We start from the raw sequence: 26,555 nt of genomic DNA, 5'->3' as shown, positions 1-26,555 counted from the left end.
ATGGGATGAAGGGAAGCGGGTGATTTTGCCCCTAAACTCCTGAGTCTCTTTTTATGAATGGTTCTGTCTTTCCAACTTGTACCATAGCTTTTAGCCATGGTAACACCACAAAGATCAGTTTTGCTCATGCATTAAAAGGATAACAATTGCCAAATGAAAATGACAGTTCTCCGTCTTCTAGTAACTGGAAATCCACAGTGCAGAAAACATTTGCTCCAGTCCATCTCCTTTACCAGGGAGGATTTTGCTTCTTAGTTAAGGAACCGGAAAAGAAGCTTTGTACGGCTGACAGCAAATACTGCAAACCACTGCAGAAAACGCTTACTACAACATGTTCCATCAAAAATGCAGGACAAACACTGAAGACTTGCAAGCTCCTAAAAACACAAAAGCATATGCAAAAAGGTGTCGTGATCCAAATAAAACTGTCTTGGTGCATTCCAGGCCCGCTTATCCAGTTAAATAATTACACTTTATAAATGCAAGGGAACTTCAAAAACACTGTATGATAGCATTAAAAGCTTAGGATTTAAAATAAAAAATAAAAAGAAATTGGCAAGGCTATAAGCTTACTTTAAAACAAATAAAATCTCTTACAGCAACAGTAAGGAGAGCAAACTGAAAATCCTGAAAACTCGTAGGACTGGTTTGGAGAGCTGAACTTCCGTCTTCTTTAGGAGGCTAATTTCAGAGAACAAGCTGCCTGCGGACTGAAACATGCCTTTGTACCCAAACATCCCTTTGTACCAGCAACCCGGTATTTGCACGAGTAACTACAGCTTAAAATGCAGCAACACCACCACTTCTCTGCTGGGAAGCTCTGTGTAACTTCTGACACAGGTGCATAAGGAACTAGAGTTCACCACCTGTAGCGCACAGACCAAAAGGCACAATGGTTTCTCCCTTCACCTGAGCTACATAAGCTCTCTGGGTACAAACCCAGCAGATGTTGCTCACCTGAAAGAAAGAGCAACTGGCACAGTTCTACCACTCAGAAGAACGGCAAAACAAATCCAACCGTAACTGCGAAAACACGCAGTGTAGCTTTTTACTGCACTCCAAAAACAAATTCACCTAGCAAACGTCTCAGCACACTTGAGTTTATCAGCGAGCAGGCAGAAAGCAAAACCAAAATTTCTCCAAACTTCAAGGAAAACAGAAACAGAAAGAGAGCTTTCTTCACCTACAAGCTTCCTTCATGACATGTAAGTACTCTAAATAAAACATGACCATGTCATGCTGCATTTCCACAAGCATTTGAAGCACTGAGGATGGGTCTTGTCCCCTTTCCTTCGCAAGGGCCCCCAGACCTTGTCAGGACCCCCTATGAGCTACTTCACCAGCTATCTGTCAGGTCAGCGTGTTCAACCAACCCCAAACAAGGGTCCCACGAAATAAAGACAGGAGGAAGGGAGGTGGGAGCTCCTCCTTTGGGCAGCAATAACCTTAATCCCGCTCACCCCACGGAGAAGATCCGCGACCTGACCATGCACCGGGGCTAAGACACGCGGCACAGCCGACCTCCACGTCCACCCGGCGTCCAGGCGGCCACGAAGGGGCTGAAGCAAGCGGCCACGCTTCGAATATCGATTATTTCACAGCCAAAGCGTTTCTTCTTCTTCTTCCTAGGAGCGCCGGGCAGATCCAAAGCCGTTCAGCTTTCAGAAAGCTGGAAAGGCCTGTAAAAATGAATAATAAGTAAATAAAGAGGTAATTTTAGTTAGGGCGAGTGCTGCTGCCTCGGGAGGGCCTGACAAACCCACCGGTGGAAGGGCACCGCCGCTCAGCCCATCCGTCCCCCAGCTCCCGACCACGGCACCCAGGGGGTCCCGTCCCCAACCCGCGGAGCTCTCGGTGTGAGGAGAGCCGAGAAATCCCCCGGGGGCCGCCCCTTCCCGCAGCCCCACACGCAGGGCGGCACCAATGGCCGCCCCCCGGCCGCTCCTCACCCTCGGGGCCCTCCCGAAATGGCAGCGGCGCCACAGAAAATGGTCGCGGGCCGCCTCCGAGCCGCCGGCCCCCGGGGGGGGAAGGGAGGGGGAAGGAAAGGCGGGCAGCGGGCGGTCGCCATCGCCTCAAGGGCGGGCACCGCGGCCCCGAGCCCCGCTCCCGGCTCACCTCAGCGCCCCCCCGGCCGCCATGCCCCGGCCCCGCCGCCGCACGCCCCTCCTCTCCCCGCAACGCCGAGGGGCGGGCAGGGCCCGGGCTGTGCTCGGCAAGGCAGGGCCGTGAGGAGAAAAGGGGTCGGGGGGTGTGGGAGAGGCGGCCCCGCTGTCAGGGATGGTAAATGGGACCGTGGGTGTGAGGGGGGCGGTGTGGCCGGGAGTGCTGCCTGGGGGGGGATGCTGCTGAATCACCTGCTAAACCGCAGCCGGGTGCCGGAACGTGCTCCAGAAAGCGATGGGGACGCGGTCCTGGATGTCCTGAGGCTCCACAACCCCTCCAGATGGAGGGTCCCTCACATACGTACAGCATCGCGAAGCTCCAAGGCTGGGGCGAACCGCCCCGGTCCGCATCCTTCCGCAGTCCCGTCAGTTGTCATCGAAGCCCAAATGGTTTCGTGAAGCTCTGTGCCCAAACGGAGGCATTCTGCTCCCTGCATTCGTGTCATGCCCTCGCTCTTCATACATCCACCTCAGTCACATCAGTGGTCAGGCACATGGCCCTGTTTGTATCCAGGACTACTCGCACAGGTGGAATTTGCAGGCTGGACCATACTCCTATCAAAGCGCCCTCAGTAATCTGACATCTCTTTGCCATTTTTTTTTTTAGAAATCTGGATTTGAAAAGCTGTTCAATAGCACACAGAGGCTGTGATTCCCCGGTTTACCGTGGCCAGAAGAGGACAAGCTCACATCTTTCCTCCTGCACTGATTCCCGGACCTCTTCCTCTGCCCTCGCAGCTAGACTCGTTGGGAAGGGTTTGACCACTGGTGGGTATCTTCAAAAATCCTCTTCAGAGTGCTCTCACACTTGGCCATTTCATCCATTATTTACTGGAGAATGGTTCCAGAAGTTCGAGGTGCTGCCAAGACTTTTAGGTGCACTCGAATGGCCCGTTTATTTCTTCTTGATTGTTTGGCACCTTTGTGATTTTTAAAACAAGCATTTCCAGGAAGTTTTTGAAAACTGATAGTAAAATCCATTCCCCAGCTACCCAAATTGTTTTCAAGTCATATCCCAATGCTTGTGCATTTACATTTTCCAAGTTCCCCATGTCTATGCTTTCCCAACTGCCATCCTTATACTAAAAAAATCCTACTTTTACTCATCTTCTCTTGAATATTTTGATTAAAGATATTAACAACAAGATGTCATTCTTGGCATTTTAGATTCCCTACTCATTATAAACTCATTGTACAACTTTTTTTTTCCTGATGTATTTTTAGAGTGTATTTTATTCTCTATTAATTCTTTTGGCTCATTTTCCTGTCCTTCTCTCTCTAGTTATAAACAAAGAGGGAGTTGTATGGGCATAAGAGCGCAGTCTGTCTTCCTTAACCTTCTCCTCTTTATCTGGACCATCCAAAAATTTTCTTGTCCATCCTTTCCTGGGCTTCTGTCAGAGCTGAAAGGTTAAACCTCAGGACAAACACAGCAGCCACAGTATAATTTCCTAAGCAGTCATGGGATTTCTGTGTTCAAATGTACCATGGCTGTCCTCAGCATGATTAAACATACTCGGGGCACTTTACTACTTCTGTCTGAGTGATTATTTCTATTACACATGCAAAATATGTAATACGGCTCAGGAAACTGCACACAACCACTTGTTTTGCACAAATGTAGTCCATCTTCCTATACTCTGTAATCCCTTCATTGTTAATGCAGGTTTTTCAAAGGCAGGTTGCTTACGAGCTTGCATTCTCACAGCTGAGCGCACAGAGTGCTTTCCCGAAGCAGCATCAGAGGCCATTTGCTGGAGTTTCAGAGGAAAGTTCTGGCTGATGAAAAAGAACTTTAATAGATCTGCAGCAATAGTTTCTTAACGAATAATGAAGGAAAAAAAAATAATAAAATAAAGGAAATCCAGGTTTAAAGAAGAGTTTCAGCTAGAAGGGAAGTGTTAGGATAAATGGGAGGATTCAAAACCATAGAATCTGAGGATGGTTTAGGTTGGAAGTGCCCCTTAAAGAACAACTAGTCCAACCCATCTTTCACTAGATCTGTCTGCTCAAAACCCCATCCAAAGTGACTTTGAACACCTCCAGGGATGGGGCAGCCACAGCTTCTCTGGGCAACCTGTTCCAGTGCCTCGCCATCCTCTGAATGAAGAATTTCTTCCTTATATCCAGCCTAGGTTGGAAAGAATTATAAAACAGTGACAACTACCAGCTTCACAAGCCTAACATCCCTATTTTTTTTGCACAGCAAAGGGACAGCAGCACCTATTGGCATCTTTCAGCTACAGAGAGAATCTAGACCATGGTTCTGGTATTAAGCATTGTGAGGGGAGATTTCAGAGACTGAAGCTGTGTGGTGTGGTTCAGCCAGCAACCTGACAGCTCCCTGCTGCTACTCGCCTTGCTCGTACCAGCTCCACCACGCTTCACAGACATTTTCCAGAGGTGATTCAACCCGCTATGCCAGCAGAACGCTATTCCCTTTTCTGTGCCTGGGTTCGTTTCCTGCTGATTCAACGAGCTAAACCAGTTCAGAACACGATTAGACAACCACCAGACCTAACGTAAGAGGAGGGAGGAAAACAGGAATAAGGATTTTTCCTTTCTGTGGATGTGAGCCATTAAACTGACTCAAGCTGTAACAGGTACTTTCACTGTGAGGTGGATTAACAGAGAGTTAAGCCAACTGTGCTATTGACAAAAGAGAGCTCCATCCTTTTCCTTTCCCTTAGTTTTGCTTTCCTGATGCCTCCTCTCTGCTGGCTCTGACAACCAAGCGGCCACATGTTAGGTTAGACCTGCCTGCCAATGGAGCCGAAAGCTAATCCAGTTAAAAAAAAAAAAAAAAAAAAAAAGGGTAAAAAAAGGTTTTCAGCAGGATCAATCTCCTCACCCAGCTGATCCCGCAGCCAAACAGACATTAATTCCAGCATAAGGGAGCTAGAGAGAGGGCCTGTTCCAGTGGCAGCCTGCACACGTGTCAACATAAAACAGAAGTGCCTCCCGCCCAGCCATCATTTCCCAAATGCTTCCAGCCAGTTCTTGCTGGCATTGCTGCCAAAAGTAACAGTCTTGCCCTTTGGCCACACCAGCTGCTTACTGCGGGCCCCAGCCACCCTCTGTGCTGTGCTGGAAAAGATATCTATCACAAAACTGATAGATAAAAGTAGCAGGAGTTAAAAGTAGCAGTTGTGTGAGGGTTTTTTTTGTTTGTTTGTTTGTTTTCCCTCAGGTTTGTCTTCTCCATCAGTAAAGCTTCTCCAAAGCCATTCTACCAAAGACTTGTCCAATTGCACTTGTCTGCAAGGGTGAAACACCAAAGAGAAGAGCTGAGGACATGCTTCCCAGACTTACCCTGGGCTCCAGGTCTACCTTTACTTCCCACTGAAAGGTTCAGGCTTCATGTCCCATCACAGAGGTGTCAGAGCACTCCCAGAGTCGGGTCCGGCTTCAGGATGATAACGTCTTGAAGCACGCTGCTTTATTCATGTGAGTGTATCCTCAAATGGAGAGAAGCAACCTGAGATGCGCTGTGAGGCTGCTGTCAGGACCTAAATATGGAAATAAACCTGCCAGAGATGTGATGCCAATACGGCTCAGTAAGAAGACACTGTGAGACAACATACATCAACTATTCAGAGTAGCCCTGTGCATCAAACACCTTAGCTGTGTATAAATGTCACACAACTATATTGCATCTGACTACACTTCTTTTTCAACAGGTACATCTGGGCTGTATTAAACGCTCCAAAAGAGGGATCAGAGAAAGCAGTTTCTTGTTATCGTTGCATAAAAACTGCTTTTCATAGGCATTGTAGAAATACTGGGCATTAAAAGTCCATGAACGATCATCAGCAACTGAAATGATCGGCTCCAGTTTTGAGGTCTGAATTTCAGAGCCTGCCTCGGTGTCTGCAGGGTCTCTGATGACTATTTTAGTAGCACCCAAAAGTTCCCTAATTTTCCATGCAGAACTTTGACCCACACGGTTAACTAATATTCAGCTCATCGCCAGATTTTCCCTTTAGGAGGAAAACTAACGTGGTGGTGAATTCAGTTATCTCCTTAGTGTAATCCTATTTATTTACGAAGAATGTACAGCCACGTCCCATTTCCTTGCACGCAGAGGAAGCAAATGGGAGGGAATACGGCGCGGCGGTCCAAGTTTGCTGCTCTCGCCAGGATGCTTGCCCAGAAGAAGCTGTCCCTTGGCTTTTTCTCAGGGCCATGCACCACTGCTTCTCCCACTGTCTGCTGGCTCTCTCGTGGTGTTTCCGCTCCCTGACATGCACGCAGGCAAACACAGCTGCAACCAATCTGCGCTCTTGCTGCCGCGCTCGCAAGCAGTCCCCGGAGAACTCTGACTTTCCCCAAATTAGTGCTTGCTCATACGAATTAGCTCATCCCAGTGCCTGGCTGTGCAGTCCTGTGCCCTGGGCAGCGGTTTCTAGTTTGTCGCTATCTTACGCCATAAAAGAGCTTAATTGCTCCTTCCTGAATGAAGCCTGGCCAGCGTGCCTGTTGGTTTTAATGAGGTTTGTGATTGCCTATAGATCAAAGCCCTGCCCTGATGGGTTCTGCTTCCACGGCATAGAAAGGAAAGGGGAAGTGACCTCCAAAGTAAACAGAACAACTGGGAACAAAATTAATTTTCATACACAATTTCTGCTGTGACTTGGCGAGTGCCAGATTAACTGCATGAAGTAGGAGACTTCCTACAGAAAGTAAACCCTCCCCAGAACACGCTATAACGAAGATTTGAAGAGTAAGAGCACAACCTGTTTTTCATCCGAGACCTTGTCTGTATCATCCTCCAAACCACAGGCCTGACCCTGTGAGTGAAGGACTGCTTTCAGTAAACAAACCTTGATTTTCCAGTCCTGCGCTATCATTTACTTCTGTGCAAGCCCCACAAAGATGTTACTACATCTATTCCAGTATATTTAATAACTTTTTTTTTCTTTTTTTTTAATTTGGTTTTCACAGGTGAAAATGCTTCCATAAAGCTTGTGGCAGTGGAGGAGCAAGTCCCAGTGCTTCGCCCTAGCAAGGCTCTGATGAAGAGGAATTGCTGTGCTGAGACTGATCAGTGATGTTGTATTACATGCTGTAACATCGGGTGATATGATACATAGTTCCCCTCTCTCCTGCGAACTTGGTGCCATCAGGGAACCTTACCAAGACATATTTGCAGCCTGTGGATCTATTTTGCAGGGCTAATGAGAGACAGTTTTGTTTTGTGAATGAAACTTGGAGCAAGGGAACAAAACAAGTCAATGACCACCCTTCTCTTCCAGCACCATCTCCAGCACTCCCACGTTTGTGAAATGGATGAGACCTGGTCTTCTTTTCCGTTCTTTTTCCTGTTCTTCTAACATGGTTCCCAGACAAAATGTCTCTGCTGCTACTGTTCAAGGAAAAAAAAGCTAAAACCCTGCGAGCAACAAGCATGTTTAGGCATGCTGAGCATAATTTTGCTTCCAGTGTGGGAGGGCCCTAAATACTTGGCCTCCCCAGTGAAAGAAATGCACATTCAAGAAATTCAGCAGACACTGCATTAACCCTTAGTTGCCAACCACAGTTATACATGTGAATGCTGGAGCCCAGAACTCCATTTCCTTGGGGCAGCTGCTTGTGCATTGTACAAATTTTGTGAAATCTTGCTGTTCAAATATGCTCTAAAAAGGCTGTCAAGAAAAAATTACAAATATGGTACTATCTTGCTGGTGTATCTCACCTCCTCCTCCACAGAAGGCATACAAAAAAGCTGTATTTATTACCAGCTGACATTCTCTTTTTCCACCTGACCAGCCTTGTCCCCTGATGGTTTTCCCAGGTGGGGCTCTGTGGCTTTACCACGCACCCCGTGGTGACACCAAGCTGTCACCAGCGCCGGGCTTGGCGCTGGCTCCGGGGGACACCCAGCACCACAGCTGCTGCCGGCTGCGTGATGCTGACACCAGGATCTCCAGTAAGAAAGCAGTGGAGTGGGGAAGTGCCAGCGACTGCCCCCCAAAAGCCTTATTCCCTTTTTGTCTGACAGCTTTGGCAATGCTGGCAACATGTGCTCATTTCCCCAGTGGTCATTTGGGGCAAGAAAGGAGATTATTGGGGCGCAGAGAAGAAATAGGGTGGGAAGTCATCTGGAGGTTGTGTCTCTTCCTAAGGTTTTTTTATATATATATATAATATATTAACATTTGTCATTTAGCATTTACTGTAACAAACCCGCAGTGTGCGACAGACAATAAAAATCCCACAGTGACTTAAATGGGACTAATTATGTGAACAACGAGCTACCAATGAGAACGACGATGCCCTACATACAAAATGAATAAACATCAGTTTCCACCTAATATTTACTTCTTAGAAGTCCAAGAATAATCCCATTTGGCGTATTTTAAGGAAGTCAGCTCTTGACCCCAAATGTTTATGGGCTGTAGCAGTAAGTCCAATAAAAGAAAGGAAGCATATTTTAGAGCTGCTCTTAAAATCAGATTGGTTTTAGGCACAATTTTGAGGAAGGCAGCATTGCACCTCATGTTTCAAGCGAAAGGCTAAGTGTGACGGATACAGGCCATCCAGACCAATAAGGTATTTATTGCTGTGAAGCTTTCCTTTAACAAAGGATGTGAAGACCCACTTTAGCCCCCAAGACGGAGGATGTTGTACCACATGGGCTACGTTAGGTGCATACAGCAGGAAAACATTAAGGGAGCTTTCTATGTGAAACGTAGTGAAATGAGATAGCAGCTGAAAATCACAAGGACCAATTTCATCCCAAATTGGAGATAAATATGGCTCTAAACGGATGTATTTTGATGTCAGCAGAACGTTTTGGACCAGCAGCACAACATTTGCTGGAGGTTTCTCTGACAGAAAATCTGAGCGGGAAGTGGGGCGAAGGGGGCAAAGCGGGATCCGGGGGGGCTCCCACCGCCGCATAATCACCCTTCACTGTAGGCGAGGCACAGGGGAGGCACAGCCGGGCACAGCCGAGCCCAGCCTGCCCGGCTGCGAGCCCCCAGCCCGCTGCGAGGCCTCTCTCCGAGGGCCGGGCTCCCCAGGCTCCCCTCAGCGCCCCGCCATGTCGCGCCCGCCCGCCGCCACCTCCCGCCCGCCAGGGGGAGCCGCGCCCCGCCGCCATCTCGCGGCTCGGCGGCGGCTGCGCGCTTCGGCCCGGCCCGGCTCGGCCCGGCTCGGCTCGGTTAAGCCATGGCCGCCTCCGCCTTCTGCTGCCTCCGCTGGTGCCGGGATGGCGGCGCCGGCCACATCCCGCTGAAGGAGATGCCGGCGGTGCAGCTCGACACGCAGCGCATGGGTGAGCGCGGCGGGGCACGGCTGCTCCTCAGCCTCGGGGAGGAGGCTCCCGGGGCCGGGAGGTGTAGCCGCGAGGGTTATTTTGAGGGGAAAAGCTGTCGTTTTGGGGTCGCCGTGCACGAGGCGGTGAGGGGGAAGCCTCAGGGGGCTCTCACCCTGCTTTCTGGCGTGGGTTGTGGTGGGAGGGAGCGGGGAGGGGTCGGCGCTTGGCAGCAGGTGCCTGGGGATGCAGCCCACCGCCGAGGGATGCGAAGGGATTCGCGTCGAAAGAGTTTGTGGAGGAAGCCGAAAAAAAATAAAAATAAAAAGAGGTTTGGGTTAAGCTCAGTTGAGGTGGATGAGGTGAGCAGTGTGTGGCCACCTTCCTTGGCTTTAGGGAAGGAGCAGAACCATTTGCAGCCCTGTCCAAAGCTCTTCTTGAGGTGATCATCACGCCAAGCCGTGCCCAGGCTCTGTCATGCCCAGCCTCTCCTCCACAACTCAGTGAGGAGGAAAGCAGCATTCGAGCACGATTCCTGGCCTGTTTGGGACCTGGGGCATCTACCGTATTCATGGCTGTGCCAACGGTACCTGTAGGTGAAGCCTTCTGCCGGAGAACGAGAACCTAGCAGGATTATATTTCTTTTTTTCCCCTCTGCGTACTGGCAGGCATGTTTCTAACAAAAGGACTTCACCTGAGAATAACTGAACGCCTCGCAAGTCCATCAAATGTTTCAACCCGATGTGCCTTTCCTTCTCCCTGCAGAACGTTTTTCTCCAGTATGTAGAGACCCGGTACAGGGCTTAGATCTTCCTCACAGCGAACCCTTCTGACTAAATTGTAAGTTATGCCTCTGATGTGGCTGAGCAAAGGCTGTAATCAGCATGGTGCCTTAAAGCCCAAGAGGTGAAATTAGAGCAGCGTATAGGTTTTAAATAAATAAACCCCACTTGAAAGATGAACCAGCCTATAAACAGCCTCCCGTTTCTTACTTCAAAGTGTGGCCCGTCATCGTAATTCTCTTGGACTAATGAAGCTCTTACTTGGGGCTGAAAGAACAAAAATTGTTCTCCATGTCTAGGGCTTTTAAGGGCTGCTTCCAGACTTCTGAAAATGTTTTGAAGTTCTGTGTTTTATTTTCTTCTTGCAGGAACAGATGTTGTCATTGTTAAAAACGGCAGGAGAATATGTGGCACGGGAGGCTGCCTAGCCAATGCACCTTTGCATCAGAACAAGAGCTATTTTGAGTTTAAAATCCAGTCCACAGGTTAGTCAGCAAAAATGTACAACTTTAAACGTGGAAGGTATGTCAGACTGCCTGCTGTTGGTCGTATCTCAAATGCCAAGCACGTGCATCTTTCACATTGCATCCTTGAACTTTGTGAATATTGGAGACTCATAACTTGTCATTCTGTAAAAGTGTTTTTTTTTCTTATCTTTAATTGTGGCTCTGCAATATTGAAAAGAATGGTAAGTGCATTTACTAAAGGAGCGCAAATCCTAAACCACCATGTTATTTTGAATGCTCTTATATGCATGCGTTTCTTTTAACGTTTTAGAAATGTATTTTGGTAAATACACATTTATGACCACATAAAACACTAGCTATGAATTGTTAGCTTTTTAATAGTGCAGTTTATCCAGCAGTATTTCTGGCTATTTGTCTACCTTGATTTGCTTTTAAAATGAGTGTTGTTGAGCAATAGTAACATTCCTTGTGCTATGCTTTGCACTTCAAATCAAATGTGCAGCACTTTTCTCAATGCTGCTTTATCAAGAGGAGCCTTTCAGCACCCTGTTTATTTGTTTTGTACAGATTTGCAATGAAAGGTAGCAGAAAGTGAACAAAATTTGGAAACATCGTATGTTTACTAATACAGTCAGCTTCAACTAGTACAAAGGGCACTCCAGACTTATCTGTATTATAATATTAAAAATCAGCCTGTATTTTTAAAAACATCGGACATTAAACACGAGGCTGTTCTTTCTCAAAGAGTAGGGAGAGGAAAGAAGAAGGGAAGTGTTTGTCCAGAGACAGGCTTCACAATACTGGAGCGTGAACACAGTGCTTTTTGGGTAAGGATTGTTTGCACTCAGTTGGCTTGGAGTGCTGGCACTGTAAACATGAATCCATCTAAAACACCTCACATTTAAACAAGTTGATTTTTAACCAGTTTGGTTTTAAACTACATATAAACCCCAGCTCAGTCTTAATCTGGCAATTTTAGTATCCTTTCTGTTGAGGGGGGGAATCAACTCAACTGCAGCTGTTCACGTATTGTCATAATTCACACAAGTACAGTATCTGCGTTGTTACACTTCAGAAACACAGGAAATAAACTCTTCTCTGAGCCTGGCCTCATTCTGTGCCCTAAGGCAGGAGAGTTACAGATTGCTTAAAACTTCAATTCACGCAAGTGTCCCTGCGCAGTCTACCAGGGTTCACTTAGCCTGACTATTGGGAAGTTTTACAAAGTTTTACAAATTTTGTTTTCACTCTGGATTTGTAAATATTAGAATAAATTGTTCTGCAAATTTGTCTTTTGAAATTAATTTTCTTACATTTTTGCTTTGTTTTAGTCCTCTGAAGATTGAAGAGCCCTATATTTTTCATTGTCTCCTTATAGACAATGTTGTTACACTTTTTTGATTGGTTTTCTTGTTTCTTGTAGACTTTCTCTAATCGACCTGATTTGTCGTGAGGGATGATGCTTTAAATGGATGCTCTGCTCCAGCTGCAGCAGCAGTAGATGTCCTTTGTGGACTTTATATACGTTTCATTTATACGTGACATACATCCAGAAGTTTTTCACAACAGTATGACACACTCAAATACAGCATGTGCTCTGTGATAACCTTGAAATTATATTCTTTGAACTAGTTGCCAAGGCACTACTGTATTTTTGCTACTTATTCCTGCTTACCTGCTGTTCTTTGTAATTCAGAAAAAGGAAATGCTTTCTCTGTATTTCAGACCTCTTAACCAATTTATCGGGATTATTTAAAAACTGGCCTCTGAAGAGCTTGCACTCCTGTCAGCTTGATACTGGCAGCCCGTTTAACAAGCAAATTGTCATGTTATTTAAGTCATTAGTGTGCATACGGAATAGCACCTGACCTCGGGCATTCACTGCAAAATCTGAAACCCCACTCACGTCATCTTTTTGATTTGACAGAGTGCTACTGATGAGTAGGCTCGGAATACAGTTTCCTCACCAGCTGTGCATTCGCCTTGCTTTAACTTCACCTCAACCACACTTTCCTCATTTGAGTGTTTGAATGTTGTGTGAGGTTCAAAAACATTACCAAATCAATATCATATTTACCATTTCTCCTTTTTCCCTAGGACTGGTCTAACCAGCTCAAAAAGAAAAATGTATTTTTTCAACTTGATTCATTGTTCACAAATCTGTGCTAGTTGGATTTATTTTTACATCTTCCTAGATTCTCAGTGTTGTTTTCTAGTATTTTTTCGGAGTAAAAGTTAAGCTGAGTGGTTAGAATTCTCTGGATCCATATTTTCAAGATAGATACAGTTTATCTTCAATCTTCTGTGACTGCTGGTATTTCCAATAGATACGTACTGATAGTACCTCCATGGCACTAGTTAAGAACATACTATATCCTTTATAGTGTCCTGCTTCAGTCAGGTAGTCAAAATCACATATAGAGATTTTTTTATTATTATTATTATTTTTTCTTACTGTGTTAACGTCATGTTCTAGGGATTTGGGGCATTGGAGTTGCAACCCAGAAAGCAAACTTGAATCAAATTCCACTGGGTCGAGACGTCCACAGTCTGGTGATGAGGAACGATGGAGCTCTGTATTATAACAACGAGGAGAAGAACAGACTACCAGCAAACAACTTGCCACAGGAGGGCGATGTGGTGGTGAGTTTCATAAAGCTGCTGTATCTTTTCCAGCTGTTCCCAGATTTCTCTTTATTTACAGCTGCTGTGTGGTCAGACGGACCGTTTCAATCAAATCATTGTCGTCTCCCAGTTGGGAAAGTGCTGGTGTCAACTCCTGTTGTGTTTGAATGCATCAGCAGCCTGGAGATAAGTGGCCTTTGTTTGGAGCATCTGTGTGATCCTGAGTGGGGGACAGACTTCACCAGGGTTTGAAAAGTGGCCTCTCCCGCTGTGTCGCAGCTCGGTTTCTGTATCCAGCTGGCTGATGACTCCCATCAGAAGGGTCCTGCGCTGTTTGAGACGGGACTTTCCTGAACAAATAACACGCTGGAATGTGTTACGTGGCCTTCCTCCATGCCCAGCTGAACTCTAGATCCCACAGCTGACTGGTTAATAATTAGAAGAGAGCAGAGAGAGGGCCTGGCTGATTGATGGATTGTATTTTTAGCCAAACTTTTGTAGGGAAGGAGAGAGATACCAAGTGGTGATTAAATGGGGAGAGGGTAATGCTCAGTGGGAAAACGATTGAAGAATGAGAGCAAATTGAGAATCCTAAGGTTTTTGTACCTCACTGTATCCAAACTACCTTTATGGCTTGGCATTCAAAGGGTTCCAGTTCGTTAGTGTCATTTTCTCTATGTCCCGTTAAAGATTTATTTTTGAAAACACATGGGAGCAATGAAATTTAGACCACTTATCACCGCTACTTTTTCTTGCTGGGTAACCTTGCTTCTGTATAGCAATGGTTAGAAATTTCATTCCTAGAAGCCCTAAACAGCTAAGGCTGACTACTCCACCTTTTACCTCAGACGCTACGTCATTCTTTTAATCTCCTTCTGAAGTTGTTTTCTTGGAGGGTTCCAGGCTGTTTCAGGGTTTGGTCAAACAGTGTAGTCTCCAACAACTTCAATCAGTCTCAAAAATGTAGCGGATGTGTTACTGTGGTAACTCCCCAGTTTTTGTAAGTGTCAATTCATTGTGTTCTGTCATAAAAGCAGATTGCTGAGGCAGTGAATGACAACACAGAGTGCCACGCTCAGCCATACCAAAACAGTCAGAAAAAAAATCCCTCGTCTAACATCTAACAAATAAGTAATTTATTACCTTGCGGGTGTTTGCTTTCTGCTCTCTGGTCAGCCTGTTTGTAACGATGTGTATGAAGCGGTGGTCTGGTGCTGCCGGCAGAGAAAAATGAGCTGAGAGTGGTTTCCATACATAGATATGGACAAATAAACTGAACTCATAGTGTCGTTATTCAGGAAAGTCATTTCCATGGGAAGATACAAAAAAGAAGACTGCAAGCTGCTTAATATTCATGGGAAATTTGTGATTCTGTGCCGGGGTGAGGAATAGTCTGGAAATGTCTTTTGTAAACTGGCCTTAGTAAGAAATGTACAGTACTGATTGCATCTAAATTGAATGAGCATTAAGGAATCCCAAGTATTTGAAAATACAAATGTTCCTGATCATTTATTAACTTCCAGTCCTGTGCAGAACTATTTCAAGTGAAGTTTTTCTAGAACGCGGTGGTTTGCATAATGGTGTTAAAATCTGCCTGTGGCTGAAAAAGCTAAATCAAGTAGCAATGTTGTGTGTATAAACTTGTTGATGGTGGCTTTGTTTTGTTTTGGTTTTAATTTTCTGTGCTTTGTAGGGCATTACATACGACCATGTAGAATTAAATGTATATTTAAATGGGAAGAACATGCATTGTCCAGCTTCAGGAATCCGAGGGACTGTCTATCCAGTGGTCTATGGTAAGTAGGAGATTTTCAAACCGTTTCATAGTATGGACAATATTTTTGCACCAAGTCTGTCTTGTGAATTCTTCTCCTCACTTGGATGGAGCACACGTCTTTCCAGTCACACATCAATCATTTGTTTTGGCAACTAAAAGGGAGAATTGCTTGGAAACACAAAGCTAGGAAAATACAAAGGTATATTTTCACCTCATTTTTTAATGCTGTTTAATAGCTAGAAAAAAAGAGCACTGCTTACTGACTGCTGACAAAGTGTCCACATCCAACAAGCTGGAAAGTTCCTGCAGTTAGTCTAAAAGTTGCTGGGTAAAAAAACTAGGAAGCAGACGAAAGAAAAACAAAAATTCAACCTAGTAGGGACACATGGGCTAATCTAGTTTATCTCTGCAGGTTGGCATTCATGCCCGTTAATTTCACACTTCGTAAATGTATTCAGTGTTAAATATGAATAGATAGTGAATTGCCACTTGTATTCTCATACGGAAGCAGTAACTCTCCTGTAGTGCCAGTGCAGCTGCTAGCTGTCTGGTGGGACAGCTCTTTGCTGGCCATTTCTGAAGTGCAGCAACTGCCGGGTGAGTTGTGGTAGCTGCCCTTGCCAGCAGCCATCAATACAACAGAGCACTTTTGAACAAGAAACCAATACCACGTCCAATTAATCCCCTCATAGGCAGTTCAAGAAAGAATTTATGAATTATGGGAGCTGGAATTTGGCCAAGGCGTGTGTTAACAATTTGCCCTTCCAGAACTTGGCGGTGTTTTTGTAGTTCCCAAGTAGTCAGAAGGCTGTTTAACATCTCTTCTGAAAGGCAGCGCTTCTCCTCGTTCAGCACATAATCTGAGCTGTACTCTGGGTTGTCTTATAACTTACAGCAGATGATTACTGCTCATTGGGTTCCCAGCATTGCACCTCCAGCCTTCCCCGCTTTATCTTTGTTCATACATGAGAGTCTTGTCTAAGTAGTATCCTCCCCCAAGCTCATTTAGCTCTTGAGATATCATTAGCTGTATGATGGGGATAATTATTTCACGGTTGGTTCCTAATGAACTGTTGGCATGTTCCCATTTATATCCTGACACATTCGTAATTCTGCATTTTATGAGCAGGAGGCAAATACTCTGAGATATGCTGGAGCGCCTTTGAGGTCCATAAATTTAGACTTGCACCTTTGCAAGGTATTAAGAGTGGAAACATTGTCATTTTGAGATGTGTTTGTAAGCCACGTGATGGCGCTGCTGAAGTGCTGTGGCAGCCAGTAGCTGCCCCGCAGCACTGCCGGATCTCGGGTGAAAAGCTTGGCAAGCAGAGGTAGAAGAGTTACGGTGCGATAGCTGATTCTTGCAAATTCCCTTCATTTTGGAAATGGTGTTAGAGAAAGCAGGTTGCTTTTAGAAAACATTCGGTAGCTTGTTAGCCTATTATAAATCATCTTTTTTTCTGAGTTCTGTGCCAGGGGAATGCAGCAGCCTTTTATTGCCAGGTTCTTATTATCCTCTTGTACAAGTGGGCATAATTTCACAATAACTATCGTGTTTCTTACATATTGCTGTAACAACTGAAGCCTCCAAATTGATTTTGCATGGCACTTACTTTGGTATACATTTTAAATACAAACGTTGTTATTTTAATGTGAACTTCTAGTCATGGGAAAGGATCCGAACACAGCGAAGAGAGTTTTTTAAGCATTTCCCTTTCCAGAATTCAGAGTAGAACTGTAGATATCTTTTTAAAATGAGCTCGATACTGTGTTCACCTACTCTATCAGGTGTGTAAAACACGAAAGTGAACTTGAAGATTGCTTCCCACAGCAGCTGTACTTGAGGCACCTTTGCATAAGTGCGATGCAAACGCTGCATCAAACTGTATAAATGTGTTAATAAGAGTTTTTTCCTAGTTTGGTTTTGAGATACGTAAATTTCAAACCAAACTATGGAGATGAATCTCCCCGATTTTGATCTAATATTGTTAATATGCATGATTTATTTGGAGAAAATTATCTTTGCAGGAGAGCTTTGCTGTCCAGCTGGGCGTTCCTATTTGTTTGTGCAGTACATGAAAGTTTTTCTGTGACAGTCCTCAGTAGTTTCCTTTTTCTGTACTGAAGGTTAATAACACGTGTGCCACAGTTTACAGAGGGGGTCCAAAACTGGGAACGGTATTGTAAAAAGCATTAACTTCCAACTTAAAGAGGCAGTCAAGGAAGCTCTCTTCATATTACAGCTTAGAACAGATGGTCTGACACCAACCACCGCAGACGTCGCAAATCTTCGTAACCTCCAGAAAAATGGTTGCAGGCAGCTGAAACTCTGTAACACTCCAGCAAAATAGGAAGCGGGCAGAAAAAATATGCAGCTGTGGAGGTGACAGCCTTGCAGTATGCATCTAGTAGTGTCCTTAGTCTTCAGATTTACAGAAAAAGAGAGTAGAAAATTTGAATGGAATTGTCTGAGGCCCTGCTAATGTGAAATCAGAGGTAGCGTACTCTGGATTCAGCAAGGACTGCTGCTGACTAAAGTAAATATCAGCAGAGAGAGGTGACTGGCTCTCTTTGGGTATGTGTATAGGGCTTTAGCAAATTCATTGGAGAAATTTCATTTTATTGTCCTATGTGTAGATAACAGATGTTGTAGGATATTCCTCAAGTTGTAAGCATGGCATATTTAATCTAGGAAGGTGGTGTAATAGAGGATGAAACTCTAAATGTTCCTTCTCTAATCCCTTCTGTTTGATTCTTTCCTGCAGTTGATGACAGTGCCATTCTGGATTGTCAGTTCAGTGAATTTTATCATACGCCTCCCCCAGGGTTTGAGAAGATCCTCTTCGAGCAGCAAATCTTCTGAATGTCTTCGTACTGAAAATTTGCACCCTGCACTGTTAAGGAAAAGCTTTGTCATCTTAAATAAAGCTTCACATTACCTTTAGGAAACATATCTGTATTTTTAGTAAGTACTTGTGACTGTTGTCTGCAGAATTAATATGTTAACTGCAACACCAGATAACTGTGTTGCGAATACTAGATTTCTGGCAATGTTTTGTGGTTGAAAATCAATGTTTTGGGCCAGTTTTTTTTCTGATCTGTACTCGATGCCTAAGGAAACCAAGGGATATCATTGACATCAGCGTTAAATTCAGTATTTTGGATGAACTGGAGCTCTGTAAAGCTGGTAGTTCTTATAAATATGATAGCTATGGAGACTGATAGTTCTCATGATCTTTTTTTTCCCAGCTTTTTCCAGACAGAAGCTATATACCTTGTGAAAAGGAAGTACTGTATTTCTAGTCTGTGATTAGGAGTTGCGGTGTCCTGGTTGTGCACGATGACTAAAAACACGATGGCATAACTAGCAGCTAGGCTTCTTTTGCCTCCACAAGGTGCAGTTTAATCCATTCCTTCTGTCTTAAAATGGCAAATGTGTATTTCTCCTAGCTTTTCATTTCCTTTGACTGTGATGGATAATAGGTTGCTGTGTAGTAATACTTCAAATGCTATTTTGTTGAACCTTAACAAAGCAAACCTGACCGCCACCTGTGTTTTTTGAGGACCACGGCTCTGTGCTGCTCTGGTAGCAGAGCGGAGTACAGATTGCTCAGCTTGGGTGTGCAAAGAGACAGGTGAAGGGTATGAGATGTTACGGTGAAGCCTTACATCTACACTGTAAATCAGATTATTCTTTTACGGAATATCTTATTTAATTTCTCTGTGAATCATTTATAAATGATTAACGGCTAAGACATTGTTCTAAAATGTGATGCCCGTAAGTATAAATTGAGATGCTTTTTTTTTCATCTGTTGTCATGTATTTAATATACTTCCTGGAAGAACTTTTATTGTAAAGAAAATCTTTGTATTGGACGTTTGGTTTTTGTTTTTGACCTTTCCTGGGTTGATGCAGTTGCATAAAGGAATAATTTATTTAAATATTTTTTAGAAATGACCTGATTCTGAAATTTTCAAATACAGCTTTCTCAAAGCCTTTCAATGTATGGTTTTCTGCATCTTTCTTTGCGTTGTGAGCGGACCATGGTTTCCTTCCATTTCACCTTGCTGTCACGTAAGAGCTTGGAACTTTTCAACCTGAAAGGACGGGATGCCCTTTTCAGCATGGTATAAACCGGGGAGACTTGGAGTGGTGCAGTTTTGGTTCCCCTTGAAATCTGCTCTGCTGTGCATCTTACATTTGAAGATTATAAGAAACGTTCATCCTTGAGGTGATTTTGCTCTGCTATTTGATGGGAATGTTTCAGTCATCAAATTTGTCAGCTTTTCAAACTTGGAATGATTATTATACGGTTTTGGTTTTTAGATATAAAAGGCAGGGGGGAGGAAGGTGTCCCTCTTTTTCCTTTTGGTATCTTTGAACAATGCTTTCAACAGTGTTTCTTTGCCATCAAAGACTACTGAGATGAAAGTGCTTCATGTGGAATTAAGTTTCTTATGTTCCTGGGGAAAGGAGGAAATATTTAAAGAAGTTCTTATCGCTTCATCTAAGTGTATCCAGCAAACAACTTATTTTGAAGCCTGATCTGTTTAAGAATATTTAACAGTAAAAGCTGCTATCTTGAGCTTAACATAGACTTGGTGAGAGAATTCTCATTCTCCTTGGAGGTGCAGAGAATGCTGTCTTCTTCAAAGTCGAAGATTTGAAATAGAAAATATTTCGATAAATACAAAATGTTCAAAATAGTTGCTAAGTTCACCAAAAATATTATGCAAGTTGCTCATTTCTCATCGTAAACAGAGTAAGATGCATTTGTAAAACTGCACAGAGTAACTACACCTCTTGTCTGAACATGGGAAAACTTCTTGTTCTTTAACTAGTGTCACAAAGAAACTGTCTAAAAGTAAGGGGGGTGAATAAAAGGTTATTACCATCCATTTATCAAAATGGAAGGACACCACAGGTTTCACCTGGAAATAAATAATTGTGGAGATGGTTCATAAGAGAAGCAAGGTGCAGTTAACTCCATTGCACAGGTAAGAAGCTACAGAAAGACCAAGTGAATTAACCCGTGTCTCAGCGTCTCATTTCCACACCTGGCAACAAAACCAGCGTACTGTGTTCCCAGCCCAGCTTTGCCCAGAGAAACGAGGTGCAGTAAATATTTCTGAAAGCTTCACTCTAAAGTCATTTTCAGTTAAAGATTTAACAATATATTTCCTAGTAGCAAAATTCATTTTAATAAGAATGAATCATGCTTCCCAGTGAAATTGTTGAGGTATTTCCACTAATTGTTGGTACCTAAATGTTTTCTTAGTCTCTGAATGTTACGGTTTGGAGACACTATCAGAATGCAGAGCTTTGTATTAATTAATACTGTACGCTTTGAGTCCTCTTGAGATTGTACAGTGGCAGCGAGATAGGAAGTCTGAACCAGACTTTGTGTATCCATAAATAAATGGAACTGACAGGGCACGTAATACGGATTGCATATAAATCAGGAGAGTTGTTATTCTGATAATGCTGGAACTGTTCGTGGTGCTCCGGGATAGATGCAGCCTGGTAATACTATTCCAAGGAGCCTAAAATCCTAAGCAGATACCGTAAAGCCAGAAATACCTTTCAGGGATTGCCCGAAAAAAAAGGAGGGTTCAAAACTGACTGGTCAGGTGTATTGGGTGATACTGGATCTGAAAAAGCTCTGTGCAATGAGTAATTCATTTGGTTAGTATAACCCCTAATTCTGTGGGAAATAGGCATAAGTGAGGCGTGGGGGAGTGTTTTTTACTAAGCTTGTGCACGCTTAGACAAAAGAGTCATGTCAGGATACCGCAACATGAACACTGCTGAGAGAAACTCTGTGATGTGCATTGGGTCTCTGAAATCTCACGGAGAGCTTTTCTGTGCCCAGGCCTACAAAAGGCGCTCGGAAGTGGCTGTACATCCATGCAGGTGCAAACATTCATGTGAAAACAGACTTGCAGGAGTATTCGTGCTGTATTTTTTTTTTCCTTTCCGCAGGCTTTCTTGGGAATGGAAGGCCATGCATGTAGAGGTACGCAAAAATAAAAGGAATAGATTCCTAGTCATTAACAAGAACGCCGTAACCACATCCGAGTGAGCTCGTTGATTACTTTTGCGGTACTCGCTCAGCTCTGCTATCTGTTGGTGTTGTGTTGATGTTGATTTGTATACTGAAAACTGCTCAGGCTCATGGCTGAGGTAAGGTTTCCCAAGGTGAATCAGTGAAATGGGTTCCTGTGTGTCTCCTGTCACTCCAGGATTTAAGGTCCAAGGCTAAAGGGCCCCTGAGATAGGACATTTTGGAAGGTTTTGGAAATCGGGTTAACTATCAGCTCTTGCTGTAGTGAGGGACCTGGTTGCATAAATATGTCCAAAACTATACAGTATTTGCAGGATATGCAAAAACTATGCAGTATTTGCAGGACTGTTGCTAAAGATTTTGAACAAATCTTAGTGCCAAATGATCGTTTTCACTTTTTTGTCCCTAATTCCTCAGTAAAGTGCTTTTCAAGTTATTGACATCTTAGATCTGGATTTCCACACAAAAACTGAAGGGGTTAGGGCGAGCCCTCGGATGTACAGTGGCAGAAATCTTGGTTGCTTGAACAGTGGATGTTCACAAGTAGAGTATTTGCAAGAACAAACAGTTGGTAGGACCAGTTCCTTCCTGGGCTGGCTTGTTTGAGAGCCTTTTTTTTTATTTTTTTCTTCTCCATCCAAATGTTTGAGCTTTGCCTAGACCCTTTTCTAGCCCTGTGTTGGACCCAAGGAAGCCTACCTGATCTGGCTGCCCAGATGAGTCAGCAGAAGAGCTCTTTATCTCCCCACAAGGAATAAACGTCTGACGCTTCTGGGGAAGAGGAATAGCTTAGACACTGGAATTTCCTTTGCTGTTCTCCAGAGGTGGGCTGGGGATTAAATGAGATCGAAAAAAAATGTTCTTGTGAGGAGACATCTGCTAAAATGGAAGAAATTCAGTGTGAAGAGATGTGCACAAATAAACTTAATGCCACTTTTCCCTACTTCCAGAACCCATCAAGGAAAAAAATATCTTTCTGTGTGTATTTAGTTTGCTTTGTGCATGCAATCTAATTCAAGATAATACAAGGAGAGCAAAAATAGAAGCCAAGTCACATCCATGGAAAAAATTGGCACATTTAAGAGACAAGACAGTCCCTAGCTTCAAGAAACATGAAGACTTGAGTCATTTTTCTTGGATGTGCTCATTTCATTGGCAAGCAGTGCATGTTCAAATCCCCATTGTTGAGAAATCTAAATTTCCTTCTGCCTTAAAATATCTGTACTCAGTATAAGGTGGCTTATGACCTTTTCATAAGTAAAAAGGTACCACATTGAGTAATGATTTCAGTACTTTTGTGAGGATTTTGTCTTGGAAAAATGCAGTCTTCAGCCAAAGTAAACTCTGGCACGATAGAGATAAGCCAGTGGAAGTGGCTTGTTTCATGGCAGCATGCTCTGGACAAAGTCATCTTCTCTTGTCTGTAGGATGGAAATAGTCCCTCCTCCTTCAGCAGGATGTCAGCAGAACAAACCTGGGGAGCATGAGGCAGCTGGGGCCGTGTTCAGGCTGCTTGTATGCTAACGCCTGTCACAACTCCCTCTCTCCATTGTCTGCGAAATCAAGTCGGAGCAGTCTGAATCACTCTCATTTGAATGTAGTAGTTAGAACTCCTAAATCAGGCTCACAGAGTAGGGGGTGTGAACGCACCTTCAGATGTGATGGTGAAGGGAAGGGCCATCTAATAATCTCTGAGTCTCTGTTTTGCCACAGATTGCTTTAGGAGAGGATTGGGCTGATTTTTCTTGGCTTCTTATCTAAGATATCTTCTTTCCTATCTGCTCTGAAGGCCCATTTTCACCACAAGGAATAAGACAGCCTTTTTGTTGTTGTTGTTGCACGTTGTCAGTTCCTAAATTCTGGGAAACTTTGTCCCTATTCAAAAAGCGAAGGTCGGCATAATGCTGCCGGCGAAAGCCCCTGCGGGAGATGCATGTCATGCAGTACAAGAGCTCTGCTGATGTTACGTGAATCATTTCCTCGGCCAGAGCGAGCAGCAGTGATGGATGGAGGGACGTTTTTGCCGGTGTAGCCCCACGTATTCCTGAAGCTTTTCCTCGCAGGGTCGCATGAGTGGGCTGGCATCCCCAGCTAGTGCAGCCCTGCAGGTGGAAAGGAGCTCTGGGCTGGTGAGTCTTGAACTGTCAGAAGCCCTGCTTGTAGCTGCTCGCGGCACTCAGGAGGGTGTCACTGCTGAAATAAATAAATTAATCCGGTGTTACAGAAATAGCTCTGTCCTTACCAGGCGAGCTTTAGAGGCCAGCACGCTGCTCTGCCCGTACCGATAAAGCCGTCCCGTTGTGCAGGTCACCTTAGTGCCGCTGCTGTCTGTTCTCTGTAGGATGGGAATCAAGGTATTTCTTTTTTCTCGCTCCTTGTCTTCACCCAAATAGCCATGGATTTCAGATTCACCCCGGGGAAAAGGCCAGATCCCCCCAGTCTGCCCAGTCCTGTATCTGTCCCAGCGCAGGGCTGTGGGGGAAGGCAGACCCCGACCTAGCGCAGCAATGAAACGCCCGGCTGTGCTGTATTGTTCCGTGCCTTGTTGTTGCCTCAGGATTGCTCTGTAAGAAAGTAAGTTCCCTTTTAGGGCCATCTCTGTTTCTGCCCTTTGTTTCTCTTCCTTCCTTATTTTCCTGCCTCTAGACATAGCGACACGCATGATTTATACCAGTGCAAGCCCTGTTGTGTTGACGCAAAAGGATCTGCAGCTGCTCTCGTTAGCCTGATTGGCAAATTACTGGGTGATTTTGACTCCCCAGAGCCCGGAGACATTTTGCACTGGGGCGAGTTACGCTGCCCTGCTGCCTGCCCAGTTCCTCTCCTGGTCTGCGTGATCTCATCCTCGTGCAGAGTCGCGAGTCGTGCTGGCCTGCAGCCAGGTTCCACTTCTTTGTGTCCATGTGCTCCAGAAACTATATCCAATTTGTTTTCCTAGAGAGCTCGATGCCTTCCTTTGTCACACTGCTTTCACCTGGCCCTGGTCTCTATCCTCTGAGAAGTCCCGATGTCTCAGCACAGCTGCTCCAACTGCTGTTAACTTGCAAACAGCCTAAAACACGTCACAGAACAGCATTCGTTGCGTAAGGGGCTCGGACGGTGCCACGAGGCGCTGCTTGGTCCTTCCCCCTTCCCCAGGCTGCTGCTCCTAGCAGTGCTGAACGACGTGCAACGGTTCAAACGCACTCCTTGGCTTGTTCACCTTGATGGCAGCAAGTAAATCACGCAAAACCAAGCCCTTGTATCGGATTGCCAGCAGGGCAGGGTTGGCACACGCTCGTCCAAGTCGCTCCTGTTCCTCTCCCCCAGAGCACCGGTGGCTCTCCCTTAGGACACGAAGCCTGAGGGTGGCTCAGGGCATCTGGGATTGCGCTAAGCCTCCTTTTAACTACCAGTAGCTGTCTCGTGTTCTTTCAAATGCCATGAAGGAAGCTAGTAAAGAAGACATTTTAATAATAAAATGTCCACGTTAGGAGAAGCCAGAAGACTGCTTAGCTCGGCGTGCTGTATCCTGCGTAATTATCCAACGCGGGTGTAGTGTAAATCACAAAACAATTCCCAGCATGGAACCTGTGACACAAAGTCACCCCCAGACAGGAACAATACTCCCAGGAGCACAGAGCCACGCTCCTCTGTATCCAGGGATTTTAAACTTCCAAACTGAAGCCGAGGAGGACAAAGAGCATTTCCATCCAAGAGCACCCAGGAGCCCGGTGGTCAACAGATAGTCCTGCAGGTAGGACAAGAGCCTCGTTACCTGTTTGCTGGCCAAAAATGACAAGTGCAGAGCCAGCATACAAATACGAAAATAGTGCAGGCAACGTACAGGAGGCATCACCACATCTCCACCCCAAAGCAGCAGCAGTCAGCTTGTGAGCCGTGCAGATTTATTTGGAAAGAACCTACTCAGTGTGGCAGAGTGAATGAAGATTTGGATCCGGTTCCTGGAAACAGGTGCGGAGGGCACACGGCACGTGTGCAGGAGGCTCAAGGTTTCTCGGAAGACTCAAGGGGTTGGGAGAGGGGTGGAGTTTTCCTCCAAAACACACGCTGTGGTGTAAATCAGGGTGGTGAGCACAGGTGCGCTGGCGTAATAGCTTATTTCCCCCTTTTTGATGGACATAAGTCACGCTGCTAATGTCTGTCGGCCAGAATATCTGCTTCCATGCTTGGAGAGGAAAGAGGGAGGCATGGGGACTGTACAGCCCGAGAGGAACAGAAAGGAAATTACTTCTGCGTTCGGACGGGGCCACGGTGCCTGAGAGGCAAAGCTGCACCATCCCGGAGCTGTTTGCCGAGCCGCGTGGTTCATTGGAGGCTGCCCATCTGTGTCGTAGAGAGCTTCTGTTACTTCAGGTAATTCCTCTTCTGATGCACTTTGAGCAAGGCCCTACCGTTGAAGCAGGGGCAAGCAGGATTGCACCGTGAGCACAGCAGGACACCTGCTGCATCCGTCTGTCGTTAAGCCGTGTAAAAACATTTCTCCCTCACTGAGAAATATCCTCTGTTTTTCAGTGCACAAGTGAAAACAAAACAAAAAGAAGGCAAAACGGAGGAACTCAAATGTGGGTGCAATCACATCCTTTTCAAGACGTTCATGAATTCTAGCTGAAAGCTGGTCAAACTTGCAACCAAAACCTTGTTTTGTTTTTTCTTTCAGTACGGTGTGACTGCTGAGGCTGCACAGGATAACAGAGCTCAGCTTTGTCGAGCATTTTCAGTCCAGCAGCGTGGAAGCGTCGCTCAGGGGGGAGCTCATCATGGTAACAATTTCTGGGTCCACCAAAGGGAATAGTCTTTCTCCACCGATTCGCAGGAAACAAATAACAAGCCTGTCTGCTTTCAGATAGGTCCTGAGACCTGGCAAAATAGTTGCTAGAGATGCTATTTGCATCTGCAAGAAGCATGCCTGGTGTTTTTTTCACTATATTTTAATGCATTTTTCTAATCTCGGTAACTGCTTTGTCAATACCTCGGAGCGCGGCAGGGGAACTGACGTCGGCAGGTTTTGGTGGGATGTGAAATACCCACATTAAGTGATAAGCATGAGTACCGGTGTTCGGGGGAATATATTGTTCTGGCAGAGAGTGACCTTCACAGACACTTTTCAAGATGATCCCCACGAAAACCTCTCTCAAGCCCTCTGCAAATGAAGTCAGCCAACGTAGCAGTCCAGGGAGAGGACACACGCACCGTTGGATGGCAATGACGGCCACACTGGAGGGAATACAGCCTTGCAGTTGCTAATTCACACCTCGGAGCTACCCTGCACAAAAGCAGCTGGGACTGAGCTCCCCTCTCCTTTCTGGCCATCAAGGGCACGACAAAACTTGCAGCACTGATAGCTGAACCACGGGGAAGCGCAGCGGAGCAGAACCAGCAGGAGAGACGGGATGGAAGTCAGGCAGCAACAGCC

General features: G+C 45.1%; 1 protein-coding gene and 2 long non-coding RNA genes across 3 annotated transcripts; 2 read left to right on the top strand and 1 right to left on the bottom strand.

The window, feature by feature from the left end:
- Positions 1–1,609: 1,609 nt before the first annotated feature.
- LOC118165310 lies at positions 1,610–2,105 on the bottom strand. Its single transcript, XR_004749979.1, has 2 exons — positions 1,950–2,105; positions 1,610–1,679 (listed from the first exon to the last, which is right to left on the bottom strand). It is a non-coding gene; the product is annotated as an uncharacterized LOC118165310 (long non-coding RNA).
- Positions 2,106–6,069: 3,964 nt separating this feature from the next.
- LOC118165317 lies at positions 6,070–8,394 on the top strand. The gene is made up of 2 exons (XR_004749984.1): positions 6,070–6,957; positions 7,110–8,394. It is a non-coding gene; the product is annotated as an uncharacterized LOC118165317 (long non-coding RNA).
- An 869-nt stretch (positions 8,395–9,263) lies between these two features.
- On the top strand, positions 9,264–18,025 carry SPRYD7 (SPRY domain containing 7). Its single transcript, XM_035323297.1, has 5 exons — positions 9,264–9,444; positions 10,574–10,690; positions 13,149–13,315; positions 14,991–15,093; positions 17,840–18,025. The coding sequence occupies exons 1-5, from the start codon at positions 9,339–9,341 to the stop codon at positions 17,935–17,937; spliced, it is 591 nt and encodes a 196-aa protein (XP_035179188.1). The 5' UTR covers positions 9,264–9,338; the 3' UTR covers positions 17,938–18,025.
- The last annotated feature ends 8,530 nt before the right edge of the window (positions 18,026–26,555 follow it).

The sequence above is a fragment of the Oxyura jamaicensis genome, chromosome 1 (assembly GCF_011077185.1).
Source record: "Oxyura jamaicensis isolate SHBP4307 breed ruddy duck chromosome 1, BPBGC_Ojam_1.0, whole genome shotgun sequence".
Lineage (NCBI taxonomy): Eukaryota > Metazoa > Chordata > Aves > Anseriformes > Anatidae > Oxyura > Oxyura jamaicensis.
Note: the sequence above shows the minus strand (reverse complement) of the source record. Positions and strands in the feature narration are given on the sequence as shown.